Source organism: Lissotriton helveticus, chromosome 2_1 (assembly GCF_964261635.1).
Source record: "Lissotriton helveticus chromosome 2_1, aLisHel1.1, whole genome shotgun sequence".
In the NCBI taxonomy this organism is placed as follows: Eukaryota; Metazoa; Chordata; class Amphibia; order Caudata; family Salamandridae; genus Lissotriton; species Lissotriton helveticus.
The window spans coordinates 592,782,566-592,796,184 of NC_136059.1; the positions used below are offsets into that span (position 1 = coordinate 592,782,566).

At 41.9% G+C, this 13,619-nt stretch overlaps 1 protein-coding gene across 1 annotated transcript in view; it reads left to right on the top strand.

Annotated features, from left to right (window-relative positions):
* MRPS27 (mitochondrial ribosomal protein S27) overlaps positions 1 to 13,619 on the top strand; it is a 331,096-nt gene that overhangs the window by 171,420 nt on the left and 146,057 nt on the right. The window contains exon 6 of the mRNA XM_078675280.1: positions 192 to 270. Coding sequence (XP_078531406.1) covers positions 192 to 270 — 79 coding nt within the window. The remainder of the gene's footprint in view (positions 1 to 191; positions 271 to 13,619) is intronic.

The window sequence follows — 13,619 nt, forward strand, 5'->3', positions numbered from 1 at the left end:
AGAAAATTTGACTAGTGAATCTGCTCTGGATTCAGGACTTCCACCAGTAACAGGAGGGTTTTCACTTACCACCCACCTCTAAATCGTGCTCATAGTATTTTGTTTCATTCACTGATTATTTGAAAACATTTTTGATGTAATTGCTGATCGACACGTGTACTGCTTTTAAGTGTGAACTATAACTTTTACAGGTACAATATGGACTTTTCCCAGATAACTTTACTTTCAATTTGCTGCTGGATTCTTTTATAAAGAGTGAAAATTATAAAGGTAAGAACAAAACGCACACAACTACACTTATTTTTATTTTTGATTAGTGATGCTTAGAAACACTTTCTTAATTGCAGCCTTTACAATGGAAAACAGCCAGAGTAACATAGTTGCCAATGCCAAATCTACTGCAGTCATTCTGAATACCGTGCTTGACTATTACAATGTTGTTTCTCTAAATGCTGTTTAAAATAATCATATAAGTAGTAATTTAAATGTTATTCACTCATTCACTGAAAGTATCTCCTTTATTCTGAGAAAGATATTTCATTTACTACTGCTTTTTTTTCTCAGACGTGCAGTTAAGGCAAAGTAATGCGGCTCTGTTCTCTTCGTCCTGCAGAGAATGTGTTTCTTGAATAATTAAGAACCATTAAGCCTTCCCAAGTGAATCATCCTACCTTAGCTATTCACTTTCAGTGCGCCTTCGTTCTTTAAAGTGTCATGCGCACTCCTGGATATCTTCATAAAAAACTATATATTGTAAGAAGTCCTTGCAACAGTGAAGTATTACATTTCCAGGTTCTTTGTTTCTGGACACTCGCTTGTGCTACATCGTTCCCCCATGAAATGCTCCTGGCCTCATACATAATATCATGAATGGCATTATTAAAGACATCACGTGTGATGTCATCAAACAAACCGCTTATTACTTTAATGTACCGTCTTTAGAACATAAAGTGGGCGTGGTCTGCCACATCAGTGATGCATTAAATATATCATCACCAAGGGTATCACTAATAAGTCCAGTTTGAATAGAGCACGGTCTTCTGCTGAGCCCCTTTATGTTTATGGAATTTGAAAAGTTTTTATTGAAGCAGGAAGAGGACATTTCAAGAAATATCCCACCCCTCCATGAGCTTCTTCAGCTAATTTTATGGGCTTTGTAAGGATGCGCCTTGACTGTGCTTGCAGTCACGTATTGTGCACAATGTGATGCAGGTGTGTTGTATACACAGATTATGGTCTATGGCCAAGTGGTGCATGTCATTTGTGCAGAGCATGTCCTGTGGCACAAGTACATTATGGGCATTGTACTTGTACCGGTGACCATAATCTGTATGTATATGACCAGGAAATCCTCATTAGTCAAGTCCTGTGTTCAGTCATTAATGGTAATAGCATGACTAGTATACTGCTGGGAACCATGACCTGAGTGTAGTGCACACAGTGCATGGATTTCACCCATGCCCTGTGGTAAGCTGGAGTGCATGCGTTTTTCCCAGATTCTGCTGTGCATTGACTAGTGCTATGAGCTGTGGGCTCTGGGGTACAGTGAAAGGGCTCAAGAGATAGCATCAGGCCTTGCCTTGCTCGGATATCACTGGGGCCAAAGTACATGATGCGAAAACCCCAAGATGTTCCCAGAAAATACTTTCTTAAATGGAAGATGAGATTTAAATGAGTTGTACAAATATATAGACATTCCACTAAACAACCTCAGCTGATGGAGCATTGTTGTTACTATGCAGAAATTAAATATGACCCACGTCAATAATGGGAACTTTCCATCTTTTCACTTACCTTCACTCCTATAGTAGGACCAGAAGGAAGGAAGGGGGGCATCCGATCATCTATATTGTAACCTGTACTGCAAGCAGGTACAACCAGCTGTGGATGCTACCCCATGAAGAGCGATGCTTAAAATGTATGTGTAAAATTCTTAATAAAATACCTTGAAATAAAAAAACATAACCATGTGAGCCCCCGATGTGCTGCTGATGACCTCAGACGTGATGCTTAATGTGCTGAGCAGGCAGTGAAGGCCGGGTCTGTCTGAAGGCCAGACCCTGAGCCTAGAATGCACTGAGCATCGCTAAAGCATAAATATATTGATCTCTTGGTGAAGTGATGTTAAAAACAGACCTTGAGTGCATGGCTTTTCATCTAGAGCTCACCGAGCAAAGCAGAAGTGCACACCCAGGGGACTTTTGTGGCAAAGGTCTTCATTGCAGCGTCTTTCCAAAGGGCAGTCACAACTTACAACACCTGTAGGTCACTGGATATAGTTGAGGGGAATGCTCAGTGGTAATTAGGGGTAGATCTGATGAATGCGGGACCTGTCTTAAGGCCAGAGCCTGCACCCATAACACATTGGGAATGACAACATTCCTTATTGACAGTATTTCTACATTCAAAAATGCCCTTTGTGGGTGTAAAGTTCCACCATTCCCTATTTTCTGAATCAGTCTTGGGACTTTAAACTTGCAAATCGTATTTTATGTTTTTTTACTTTACCCACGTTGAACTGCTTTGCTATTAGGGCCGATAGAGAAGAAAGAGTGCCACAGATACACATTTGACCAATGTATAGCAAGTTCTGGGATAAGAGAAGGCCCATAGCTAAAACCCCTTTTCCCTCAGACTGTACCTCACATGGCAATCAGATGTGTCCCATGGGCACAGGATGTTGCCTTCAGCCACAATCTGCACCCACTTCCGTTATCGCAAAATTAACCGGGATATGGCTATCAGCCGTGCACAGCATAGGGTGACCAGATTTTCAGAATGAAAAACCTGGACGGGCACAGACATAGAAATAGGACTAAATGTCCTAATAGGTCTCAGGGCTTCTTATATACAAATATATATAAATATATATATATATAAAATATTATATATATATATATTATATATATATATGTTCTTTAATAAAAATATTTTCACTTTACTTCATTACTTTACCGCCCATACTGGGAACAGCTCCAGGGTCTGGCTGCTGGTGGGCCTGGACTTGCCCTATGGCCTCTGCAGCCCGGATTAACACCTCATTAAATTCTGCTGTGCTGCTTAAATGAGGCGAAGCAGCACAGCAGGAGAGTTTAAAGAATTGAACTCTGTCCCCGTTTCTAAGAGAGCCGGTCGAAATGTGAGTCTGCACAACACTGTGATTAACGTGCTGGTTCACCCGCCCTTCCCTTAAAAACCCTGGGCATAACCCAGGCACTACCCAAAACACGGGACATTTGTACAAATTGGAGAAAAGTGTCGGAACACGGGGACACTTCTTCAAAAACGGGGACTGTCCGGGGAAATCCGGGACGTCTGGTCACCCAAGCACAGTGTTACCTTGTACCTACTCCTCTTCCCCAAACCTACTGGTTACAACTTTTGAACAGAAGGTTTCTGATTTTTGCTCTAGGAGTTTAAAAGGAAAAATTCCTCTACTCACCTTTTACCGACCTTCAAACAACTTTCCAATATCAAACTTGGATGGAAATACTTTGCTTTTTGAAAATTACATGCGGAATAGGCATACAAGACCCAATTTATAAGCAGTGTAAAAAAACTCCTTTTCAATTGCTTTTCTAATAGGGAGTGAGTGTGTGTATGCTGGTGCAGCCATGCAATATGTGTGGTGGTATGCATATGATAGTCACTGGATACACTGTATGAAGGTGGGTGCAGCAGCTTACTCTGGTGGGTTCACATGTTGGATTTTTAGACATGTATATGATGATGGTGGTTGTGTTGGCGTAAAATGTAGTTAATAATCATTTATATTGCGAAACGTAATTTTTTGTTAGAAGGATGTGTATCTTTGACAAAACTGAATCCTCTAGGTTTGAGTTAAGGTTGACTTGAGAATTTCATGACTTTTATTTATTTAAGTTTGATGTAGATCACGACAATTCTATCAAACAAATGAATGTATAGCTTCATAAAACATAATCCGTATATATGTAAAATTAAGAAAGTCCGCTGCAGTGTGTACATTATTACTAATAAATGAGATGCCTAAATATCGGCATTGGAAGGCGGCGAAGTCAGGACAAACAATACATGTTTAAGATCCTGGATCCACTAATGCAAGTCTAGCACATAGAATCTTCATAACATTTGCCAAGCCGTTGTGCATAGTTGTACCTCAGAGACCATGTGTTCGAAGCTTTATCATAAACCTTCGCAGCTCATGATTAGAGAAGCGAGCTATCTTAAATTCTGCATCCATATGAACTATTTCCCGTGTTTTAGCAATGTTTAATATCCCTCTCTAAAATGAATATCACTCCACCATCCTTAAATTCATTGCCAGTTAACTATAACGCCGAATATATCATTTGTAAAGAAAAATCTTTCGAAGTGTCAAGTAGATTTAAGACCATAAGACCATCTTCCACTACAATAGCCTAACACCTTTAATTAGACATTGTTTCCAATCCTACTCCGTTCTGATGTCACCAATAATTATTACTCTTTTGATGTTTATGAAAAATCACAAACTTAATTTTCCTTCTATTGACCTTTAGTTAATGCCAAGATGCATAAGAAATAAGTTTTGCAAGAGCTCACTTCAGATCAGTAGGAGTCAGATCCATGATCTGAACATCGTCTGCATAAAGCAGGATGTCGATTTTCTTTCCACCCGAATGTGGGGGAAATTTATGGCAGGAATGTAGTACCTTGAGTAGAACGTAAATATACAGGAAAAACAAGAAGCTATATTTTCAGGTTGCGTTTTGAAGTCCTTCTTGGGCTGGGCGTTATTATGCCACCATTACAAGAATGTTATACCCTCATTATAACTGTTAGAAAACTTCCGAATGCTGTTTTAATATTGTAACAGGCAAGCCTGCTCTTCTAATACTTTTTGTAATCATACGAGGGGACAAGAATCACATCTTACGTGGAGCAATTTTGAAATCCCTGCCTCTGTAAATGATTTCATCCCTTTTCTGGGATATTTTTCAGAGTTTTGTCTAGCGGGAACAAGATCCTTACAGATATCAGAGCGCTTTACATACATATGTCTCACTCCGGAATAGGAACTCTAGACTTTTGAAACATTGTCCCAGAAATTGTTGCAGTAATATTTCAACCCCTTCTCCCTTCCATTGTTATTTGCTGTCCTTACACTAGCCAACAGCCATCACACTTTGCTTTTTTATTTCTCTGGCCACTCGTCTGGTATTATGAAAACGCTTGCTAAAGCATACATATCTCTATTCTCCAAAATCTGATAACGAATCAATTTATTTAGAGTCCTGCAAAGAATTATTTCTTTCTTCGATTTAGATGCAGCAATTCCAGATGTGGTCAAGTCTCTAGTATAATTGCTTGAAACTTTGTGTTTGGAAGTGCTTTCAAAAAGGCATTAAATTAGTTGATCATAATTCAGTAAAATTTCCCTTAAAAATACACATAATCTATTTCCATCGATTTTACAAATTTAAAAGCATTAGTGAGTGTTGTCTCCACTATACCCTACCATTACATTTTGTGATTAATACTTCTTCGGGCATGTCTTGTATTGTGAAAAAGGTATTCACCGATCCAATGAGCAGAGAATTTAATTATGCTCACTCAAATCTGTCAAAACTATTGTCATAAGTGGAGCTAATGAAAATAGACCAGAAGCAATAATTACGTAGTCTATGGCTGAACCCCCTTTTGAATGTTTCCACATAATTGCAATTGTAGCTAATTAAAATAGACCAGAAGCAATAATTACGTAGTCTATGGCTGAACCCCCTTTTGAATGTTTCCACATAATTGCAATTGTAGCTAATTAAAATAGACCAGAAGCAATAATTACGTAGTCTATGGCTGAACCCCCTTTTGAATGTTTCCACATAATTGCAATTGTAGCTAATTAAAATAGACCAGAAGCAATAATTACGTAGTCTATGGCTGAACCCCCTTTCGAATTTTTCCACATAATTGCAATTGGAACATCACTCTTTCTTCTCTTATTTAAAATCACGCAACTTATCAATTTAGCTGTTTCAAGTAGTAATTGTTTACCATGCATGTCGGATTTTTATGTTGTTAGACTTGGTGTTTGAATGCCGTGGCCCCTGACTTATTTGTTTTCCGTAAGCTTAATTAAGTGCAAAAATGTTTGTATTAAAATCTCCCGCAAACCTTTCCATACATACTCATCTTCGTAATAACTATTACTTATCAATGTAAAACATAATTTTAAATACAATTGTTAGCTCTCCCAGAGGGGACTTAAATGTTGCAAAGCTATACAAGTGCCCCCATCAGGACCTGAAATCAGAACACTCCTGAACCTGGGAAAATTCCAAAGAAGGACTGCTCTGTTGTCTGAACAAGGAAGACTGGACCTACTGCCTTGAACCCAGGTCTCCAGAAGTGACTCCAAGGGTCAGTTGGCTGACCTCCTGTTTGAGCTACTGTGTCACAACAAGCTTCCAGAGGCTCTTGCTGCTATCCATCTGACCTGTCCCAACTGGACCTGACTTGGTCTCTTCTGATGGCCTCTGTGGGATTGAGTCCTGACCCCTAAGTGCTGTCATTAAGGTCCTGGGCCCTGCTCAACTAAAGATTTCACCAGATCAGGTGCAGCACAGTGCAGAACGATGCAGGGCATCACAACAAAGGCACCTTGCATCTCAGGATCAGCGGCTTCACTGGATGCAAATCAGGACGACTCGAGGCCTTGACTCACAGCTCCTCGCAGCTCCTGATTGTAGGTTTCACCGAATCTGACGTGGAGTCTCACAGCTCCTGATCGGCAGTTCGAAAGACTTGATGCACAGCCTCGCATCGCAGCATCACATCAAGGACAAAGGTACAACTCCCAGACCAAACATGATCCAGTCCTTACACGTGCTCCATCGCAGTCAGCCTGAATCTTTGATTTTGTCATAGTCCGGCACAATTAGATACTCACAGTTTGCGCTTCACACCTTTTTTGCGCTAATTTGACCTAAAACTTTAAAAAACCATAACTCCAGGTCTACTGATTGGATTTTTGTTTGTTAGTTTTGTTTGGTGCTATATTTCTTAACATCTTCTCTATTTTTAAAAAATTGATTTAGGAATACTTTCCACATTGCCTCTAAGTTAAGCCTGAGTGCTTTTGTGCCAGGCTATCGTAGAGTTAAGCAAAGGTTTTTTTAGTGACTTTTGTGGTTCAGCCTAAAAAGGATTGTGATCATCAGTGCTGATGGCGTCCTGTGCTGCAGTCTTTTTTGGCACCCCTCTAATGATCCCTTTCTCCACAGATTCCCTCATTACCACCCTCCAACAGTGCCCATCATCTCTCCATAGCCCCTTCTCTCGCATGTATTTCATTTGTTTTATAATGTTCATACCAGTTTAGGGTTTCAAAGCACTTTACATCATGCACACATTATACAGATACAATGGCTTGTGTGTCATCAGTCTATAGGAAATGTTACATAAAACAATGAGGAGTACAAGGTGTAGGTATCAAATGTCATCCATATTAGTAGGTAGTATATTTTAAGAGAGTTTGGTCTGAAGAATCACAAACCCAGGATTTAAAACATACCACAGTGTTGAAGTTGACTTAATAATAAGAATGTATTTCTACCCAAACAAACCCTTTTTAGTAAAACTAGGATCATGAAAGGTTGAGGAAAAAACAACGTTCTAACCGATACCACGCTGTTGGCATGCAGCTCTTTGCTGACAGTTCATAGGTCACTGTTTTACATCAGGATTGTAACTTATGAACTGTAAGTGACAAAAGGATCTCTATGGCAAAAGCAGTAACCCACTGAGCTATCCACATAAAATACAATTCAGCCATCTGCATAGTACACATTCTTTGTAGCAGGCATATTAACCCTCCGCTCTACTGAGTCAAACTGTCACTAGACAAAACTCAATCCCTCTCCAGCAGGATCCTTAATCACCAGAGTTGTCTTGACATGTTTATTGTTGCCTGACAAGTGCTGTACACACAAGGAACTCTGCTGCAAGTGCTTAAATTCATTAGTTAATTCTAAACAAAGTTCCCACCTCCCTCAAGCTCAGCGCCAGGTGCGCTGCTTAGGTAGCATCTCCCTAAAGTGGACCTGGTTGATTAATATTTGAAGTGAGTTCTCACCCCTAGCAACCAATAATCCAATTTGTTACATTAAAAAAAATGAGCAAGTCTATTTTAGGTGGTGGTAAAACCGAGGTTTAACAACACAGGCTCAGTTGTTGTTAGGCAGTCTGTCTTATTAGATGCTGATGCAAGTTCTGGACTAATTTGTGCCATGAATTACTATCTTCGGTTCCAGCGCTTTGTGGGCATGTGCTGCTAACTCACTCACCAGGGGAAGAAACAACCTTTTGAAAACTCATGGTTAGCCCAGGAAACACCTTTTGATTTACAATAGTTCTTAATACAATCATTTCCCTTTCCCACCTTAAGAACGTCTACACTACCACTAACTTGACCTAATGATTTCCTGTCTGGCACTTTGGCGAGTTTATTTGACTGTTTACTTCTTAATAAGATTGTGCAACCCCCAAACAATCATACAAGAGAAAGATTCAATTTAAATTTGAGTAACAAAATAAAGAAACATTAAAAATGGCAATTTCCGCGTAAGACTGACCAGAGCTTCTGAACCCATCTACTTACACTGTTAGCGGCGTGCCTTGTGCACGGACGCTTCAATCCACAGGGGGCTACAGAAAGCACCCAATCAGCTATCCTCAGGAAGGGACAGAACTTCCGTTCAGGCCCCACAAATATACTCTGCAGCCCCTCACTGGCACAAATCTAAATCAGTTAAAGTGCATTTGGGCTCACTGAGACTCAGTCATCTGGAGCATAATGTTGTAGTTTTTATGGCCGAGCCACTGTTAATATTTTAGTCAACTTTAAATCCCTTTCAATTTCAGTTTTAAAGGAATTAAATTTTTCAGTGTTTCTTTGCTTTCGTCGTGTTTTATATGAAGTCGGATAGCCAGATGCATGATGGGGGTTGTGTTGATGTATTTGATGGCGTAATAGTGGGTACTGGAATAGTGTAGTGGGAGTGTTGACACATGATGTCCGTTGTTTGGACATATGATGTGGGTATGGTGTCCTATTATGTTTGATGTGTGGACTTGTGGTGGTTGATGTGTTGACATATGACGTCCCCGCAATCCTTAAGAGTGCTTTGTACCTCCTTGCAGCATGCGTGCTGTCCTTTCCCACCAATGCTGGCCCTCTCTGTGCGCCACTGTCCCCCGGCCGTCATCTGCTTACCCTCCACCTGCATTGGCGCTGCTAAGTGCCCCTCCCTCTAGGAACCACTGTTTTTCCCATGCAGACACTCTGTGTCTCTCTGCCTTACATCTGTAGACCCCCGTTACCCTGCCCCCTCTGCGTCTGCTGTATATGTCCCTTGTCTGCTCTCCATATGCTGTCAGCTCCCTATAGACTATCTATGTGCCTGTAGCCCTATGCCACCCATGCTTGCCCCTCTGTGTTACCCCTCAATCAACAGCAGTCCCTCAATGTGCTCCCACCTGTCCTGATGCCCTGCTGTGTAGCCTTCCACTCCCTGCAGCCCCTCTGTATGCCCACTACGGTTCTCAAGATACTGTCTGTCCGACTGTCTCCCCCCTCCACTCTTCCTTGCAGACTCTCTTCGTGGCGTCATCTCTGATCTATGGGGCTCTCTGTGTGCCTACACCAGCCTTAAATCTTGTTTGTTGCACTTCCTAGTTGCATCTCGTTGCATCTCCTGTGCCATCCTGGTTCGCCCTATGCTGTTTCTCTGTGTGCCACTCCTGTATCCTGCAGCCCCTCTGTTGTCTGTCCTTTGCAACGACTCTCTGTGGAAGCATGCTTTGCTCCTGCAAGCATTATCGTGCTGTTGGCCAACATTGGCAGTTTTTGTTTTTAATTTTCTTGGAGAGGGCAAGATGTTCAGCATAATCCACACCAAGTATGTGGCATTAGTGGTCGTATTGCTTCCCGTGCTGCTTTGCATGGAGCTAAGGGCGTAGTGTATACCCTTCCCCTCTCCAGCTTGCCAAAAGGTGTAGGGTACTTTTAATTGAAATGTAAGGCTGACAGGTGCTATGCTGTCACCCACTCATGACCCATAAAGGACCAGAAAAGGGTGGAAGGTGACCTGCTGCTCCATGGCATGTGCAATATTGTGGATTATCATGACTTAACCGAGGTATCCCGACCCACTTTAAACTTTATCTGTATCATTAATTGCCTCTGAACACTCACACTGGAAATAATAACTTATTGCACTATACGCACTTGAATGTTATATATATATATATATGTTCGAGGCATATGAGTTGCAGATTCTACACTTTGCATTAGATCGCCACCCGGTGTTGGGCTCGGATGATTGCATGTTGTTGTCGTCTTGGAAGAAGTCTTTTGTAGTCACGAGATAGGTGACTCCTCCCTTGGACGATAGTGCGCATAGGCATCAGCTCTATCCTTAGATTGTTTTTTTCCGCCACTGGGTTCGGATGAAACTTTTCCGCTCCGGTTTGAAATCTACTTTTCAAGTACTTCGACAAGTAAAAACGTATTCAAACTTCACCAAACTACTTTCGATATCGATAAACGTCAACTCGACTCCATCAACTCTATTCCGGTTGTCGATTTGGGCCTATCCACGCCCGGAGGCCTTAACCTCATGGAAAGGACGCCATTTAAAAGATGCCCCGGGTGTGGAGCAAAGTTTCCACACAGTGACCATCACAAGGTCTGTAACCTGTGCTTAGTGCCAGAACACGACGAATCCAGCTGTACAGCTTGTGCATCCTTACGATCCAAGAAGACCATTCGAGATTGGAGGGCCCGACGACACGACATGCTGAGATCAGGTCCGGAACTGGTGGATATCTTCGACGAAGAAGTTCCGCTCGTCCTCGAAGAAGATTTAAACGATCTCCAAATCGTATCCGGGGCAGACGACTCCATACCATAGGGTCAGCGCGTGAGTACTACTGCCCCTGCCCCATACCCAGCACCCAAGGTCAACACTCCGCCTCCGGGGCCCAGTTGCGACCAAAAAAAACACTTTGAAAGCCCTGCCATCGAGCCCGGCTCCAAGGAAAATACTCAAGCCTTCTGGTAGCTCCTTACCAAGCAAGCCGCACGTGCCGATCCCACCAGCTCCCTCGGCACCGAACCGAAAGAAGTCCTGGCGCCAAAACCGTCGACTTCTAAAGACAAAACTATAAAGCCAGCGTCTGACGCCTCGAGGCCGACGAAACCATCTTCTACTCCGAAGCCAATATCTTCGGTACCGAAACCTGCAAGGCCTGATTCCGATGCGCTCAAGCCCTCGAAATAGCCTACGAATCCAAAGACAATACCTTCGGTGCCGAAATCTACGCCAAAGGACACAGTAACAACTCCTAAGGCTAAAGACAAGCATCAACCACGCCCGGAACCGAAAAAATGAAAAAATCGGCGCCGGCAAAGGTTCCACAAGGAGAAGACCTTTTCCAACCTGATCCTCTACAAAAGAAGATTTACATTGACCCAAGACAGGTCATGTATCCACTACACCAGGGGTTCTCAAACTTTTGACTCCTGAGTCACCACTGGAAGCCGGGGACCCTCAAGAAATTTGTAGGAGTTAAATTTCAAATATTAAAACAGTAATTCGAACAAAATACACACGTGTGCACACAAGACAAGTACTCAAAGTACTAAGGATTTTGGGGCCAGATGTACGACCATTTCATTTAGCGCCTCGCAATTGGCAACACATTGCGTTTGGCAAATTGCGAGTCGCTAAATGAAATGTACAACAGTGTGTTTAACACTGTTTGGGATTCCCAATGGGGTCGGAAATTGCGAACTTCATTATTATTAATGATCCTCTCGCAATTTGCGAACCCATTGGGTATGACAGCCCTCCCAGGTATAGTGGCCTGCTGGGCTCTGCAGGCCACCATGTCTGGGACTGCTTTTAAATAAAGCAGTTTTTTAAAAAATTTACCCCGTTTACCATCCATTTAAAAAAAAAAAAAATTAAAAAAAAACGTTTTTTAAGGGCAGGCAGAGGTGCCTGGGACCACTGCCTGCACTTAAAAAATTTTTTGCATGCATTTGCAAAGGGGAAGGGGTCCCCTGGGGACCCCTTCCCATTTGCGAATGCATTACCATCTACTTGAAGTAGGTGGTAATTGCGAGTGTTTTGTGACCGCAAAACATTTGTACATGGTTTTGAGACTCGCTATTTGGAAGGGAATGCCCCTTCCAAATAGCAAGTTGCGAAACCTGTTTAGCGAGTCGCAAACAAATTGCGACTCGCAAAATAGGCAATGTACATTGCCCAATAGGTTTTTGCATGCAGAAACGGATTCGCAAACCCGTTTGCGCATATAAAAACAGATCGTACATCTGGCCCTTAGTATTTTATATTGAAGTAATAGCCCCTCTGTCACATGTATTTCATTTTATTTTATAGCACCTCTCATACCATTGTAGGATGTCAGAGCACTTTACATCACACACATATAGAGACATTCAATCATACATGTAAATCAGTGTGTATATAAAATGTTTAAAGAGTGCTTGGTCTGAAAAAGCACAAACTCAGGATTCAGAACATAACAAAGTGGCTAGCACTGACTTAAACATTTAAAATGTATTTCCACCCAAATAAATCTTTCTAGCAGCATCAGGATAGTGAAAAACTGGGAAAAAGCATAAGTTACTAACTGGTACCATGCAGTTTGCAAGCAGCTATTTGATGACAGTTTATAGGTCCCTCTGCTACATTACGATTGTCACTTATGAAGTGCGCAGTAACGAAATAATCTCTGTGACAAAAGCAGTAACCACGAACCTATGCACATATAATACTGCTTTTTAAAATGCATGTTACACGTTCTTTGCGCTAGGCACATTAACCCTCTGTGCTACATTAATTAAGTCAAAGCTGCCACTGAACAAAACTCTCCTCATCCAGCAGGTACATTAATCACTGGTATTATCTTGACACTTTTATTGTTGCTGGAAAGCTGCTAATTATACAAGAAACTTTTCTGTGCTTTTACAACTGTTTCATACGGACCCCCTGGGAATGTGTCATGGACCCCTGGGGGTCCGCGGACCCCAGTTTGGGAAACACTGCACTACACCACACAGGAAGAGGAAGTCAGACACAGCACCTACACCTGCAGTGCCTGTCAAGAAGAAGGACTCTGCCACATCTGCTATGCACCCTTCTTCTCCTATACTTCCTTCTCCTTCATCTCCTGTTCCTCTTAACATTTCACCTCAAAATTCTCCCGAAAACGTTCCTCCTCATTCTTCACCACATACACCTCCTAATGATGATGAGTATAGCATAGGGGGAGGGGTAGACCCAGATGAGCCTTTTCCCTACCCTATTGATGATCCAGATTGGGAATACCCAAACCCACAATATGTGCCAGATATTCCTGACCCACATTCATATCCATCAAAACCTTCTCCCCCAGAAGACAATATTAGTTTTGGGCACTTACTGAATATGGCTGCCATCTATCATGGGGTCACCATGCATTCAGATGAGGCAGAGGAAGATTTCTTATTCGATACGTTTAAACAATCGCAAAGGTCTGTTCAAATTCTGCCTATGATTAAAGGGGTCATCAAACATGCTCCAGAAGTA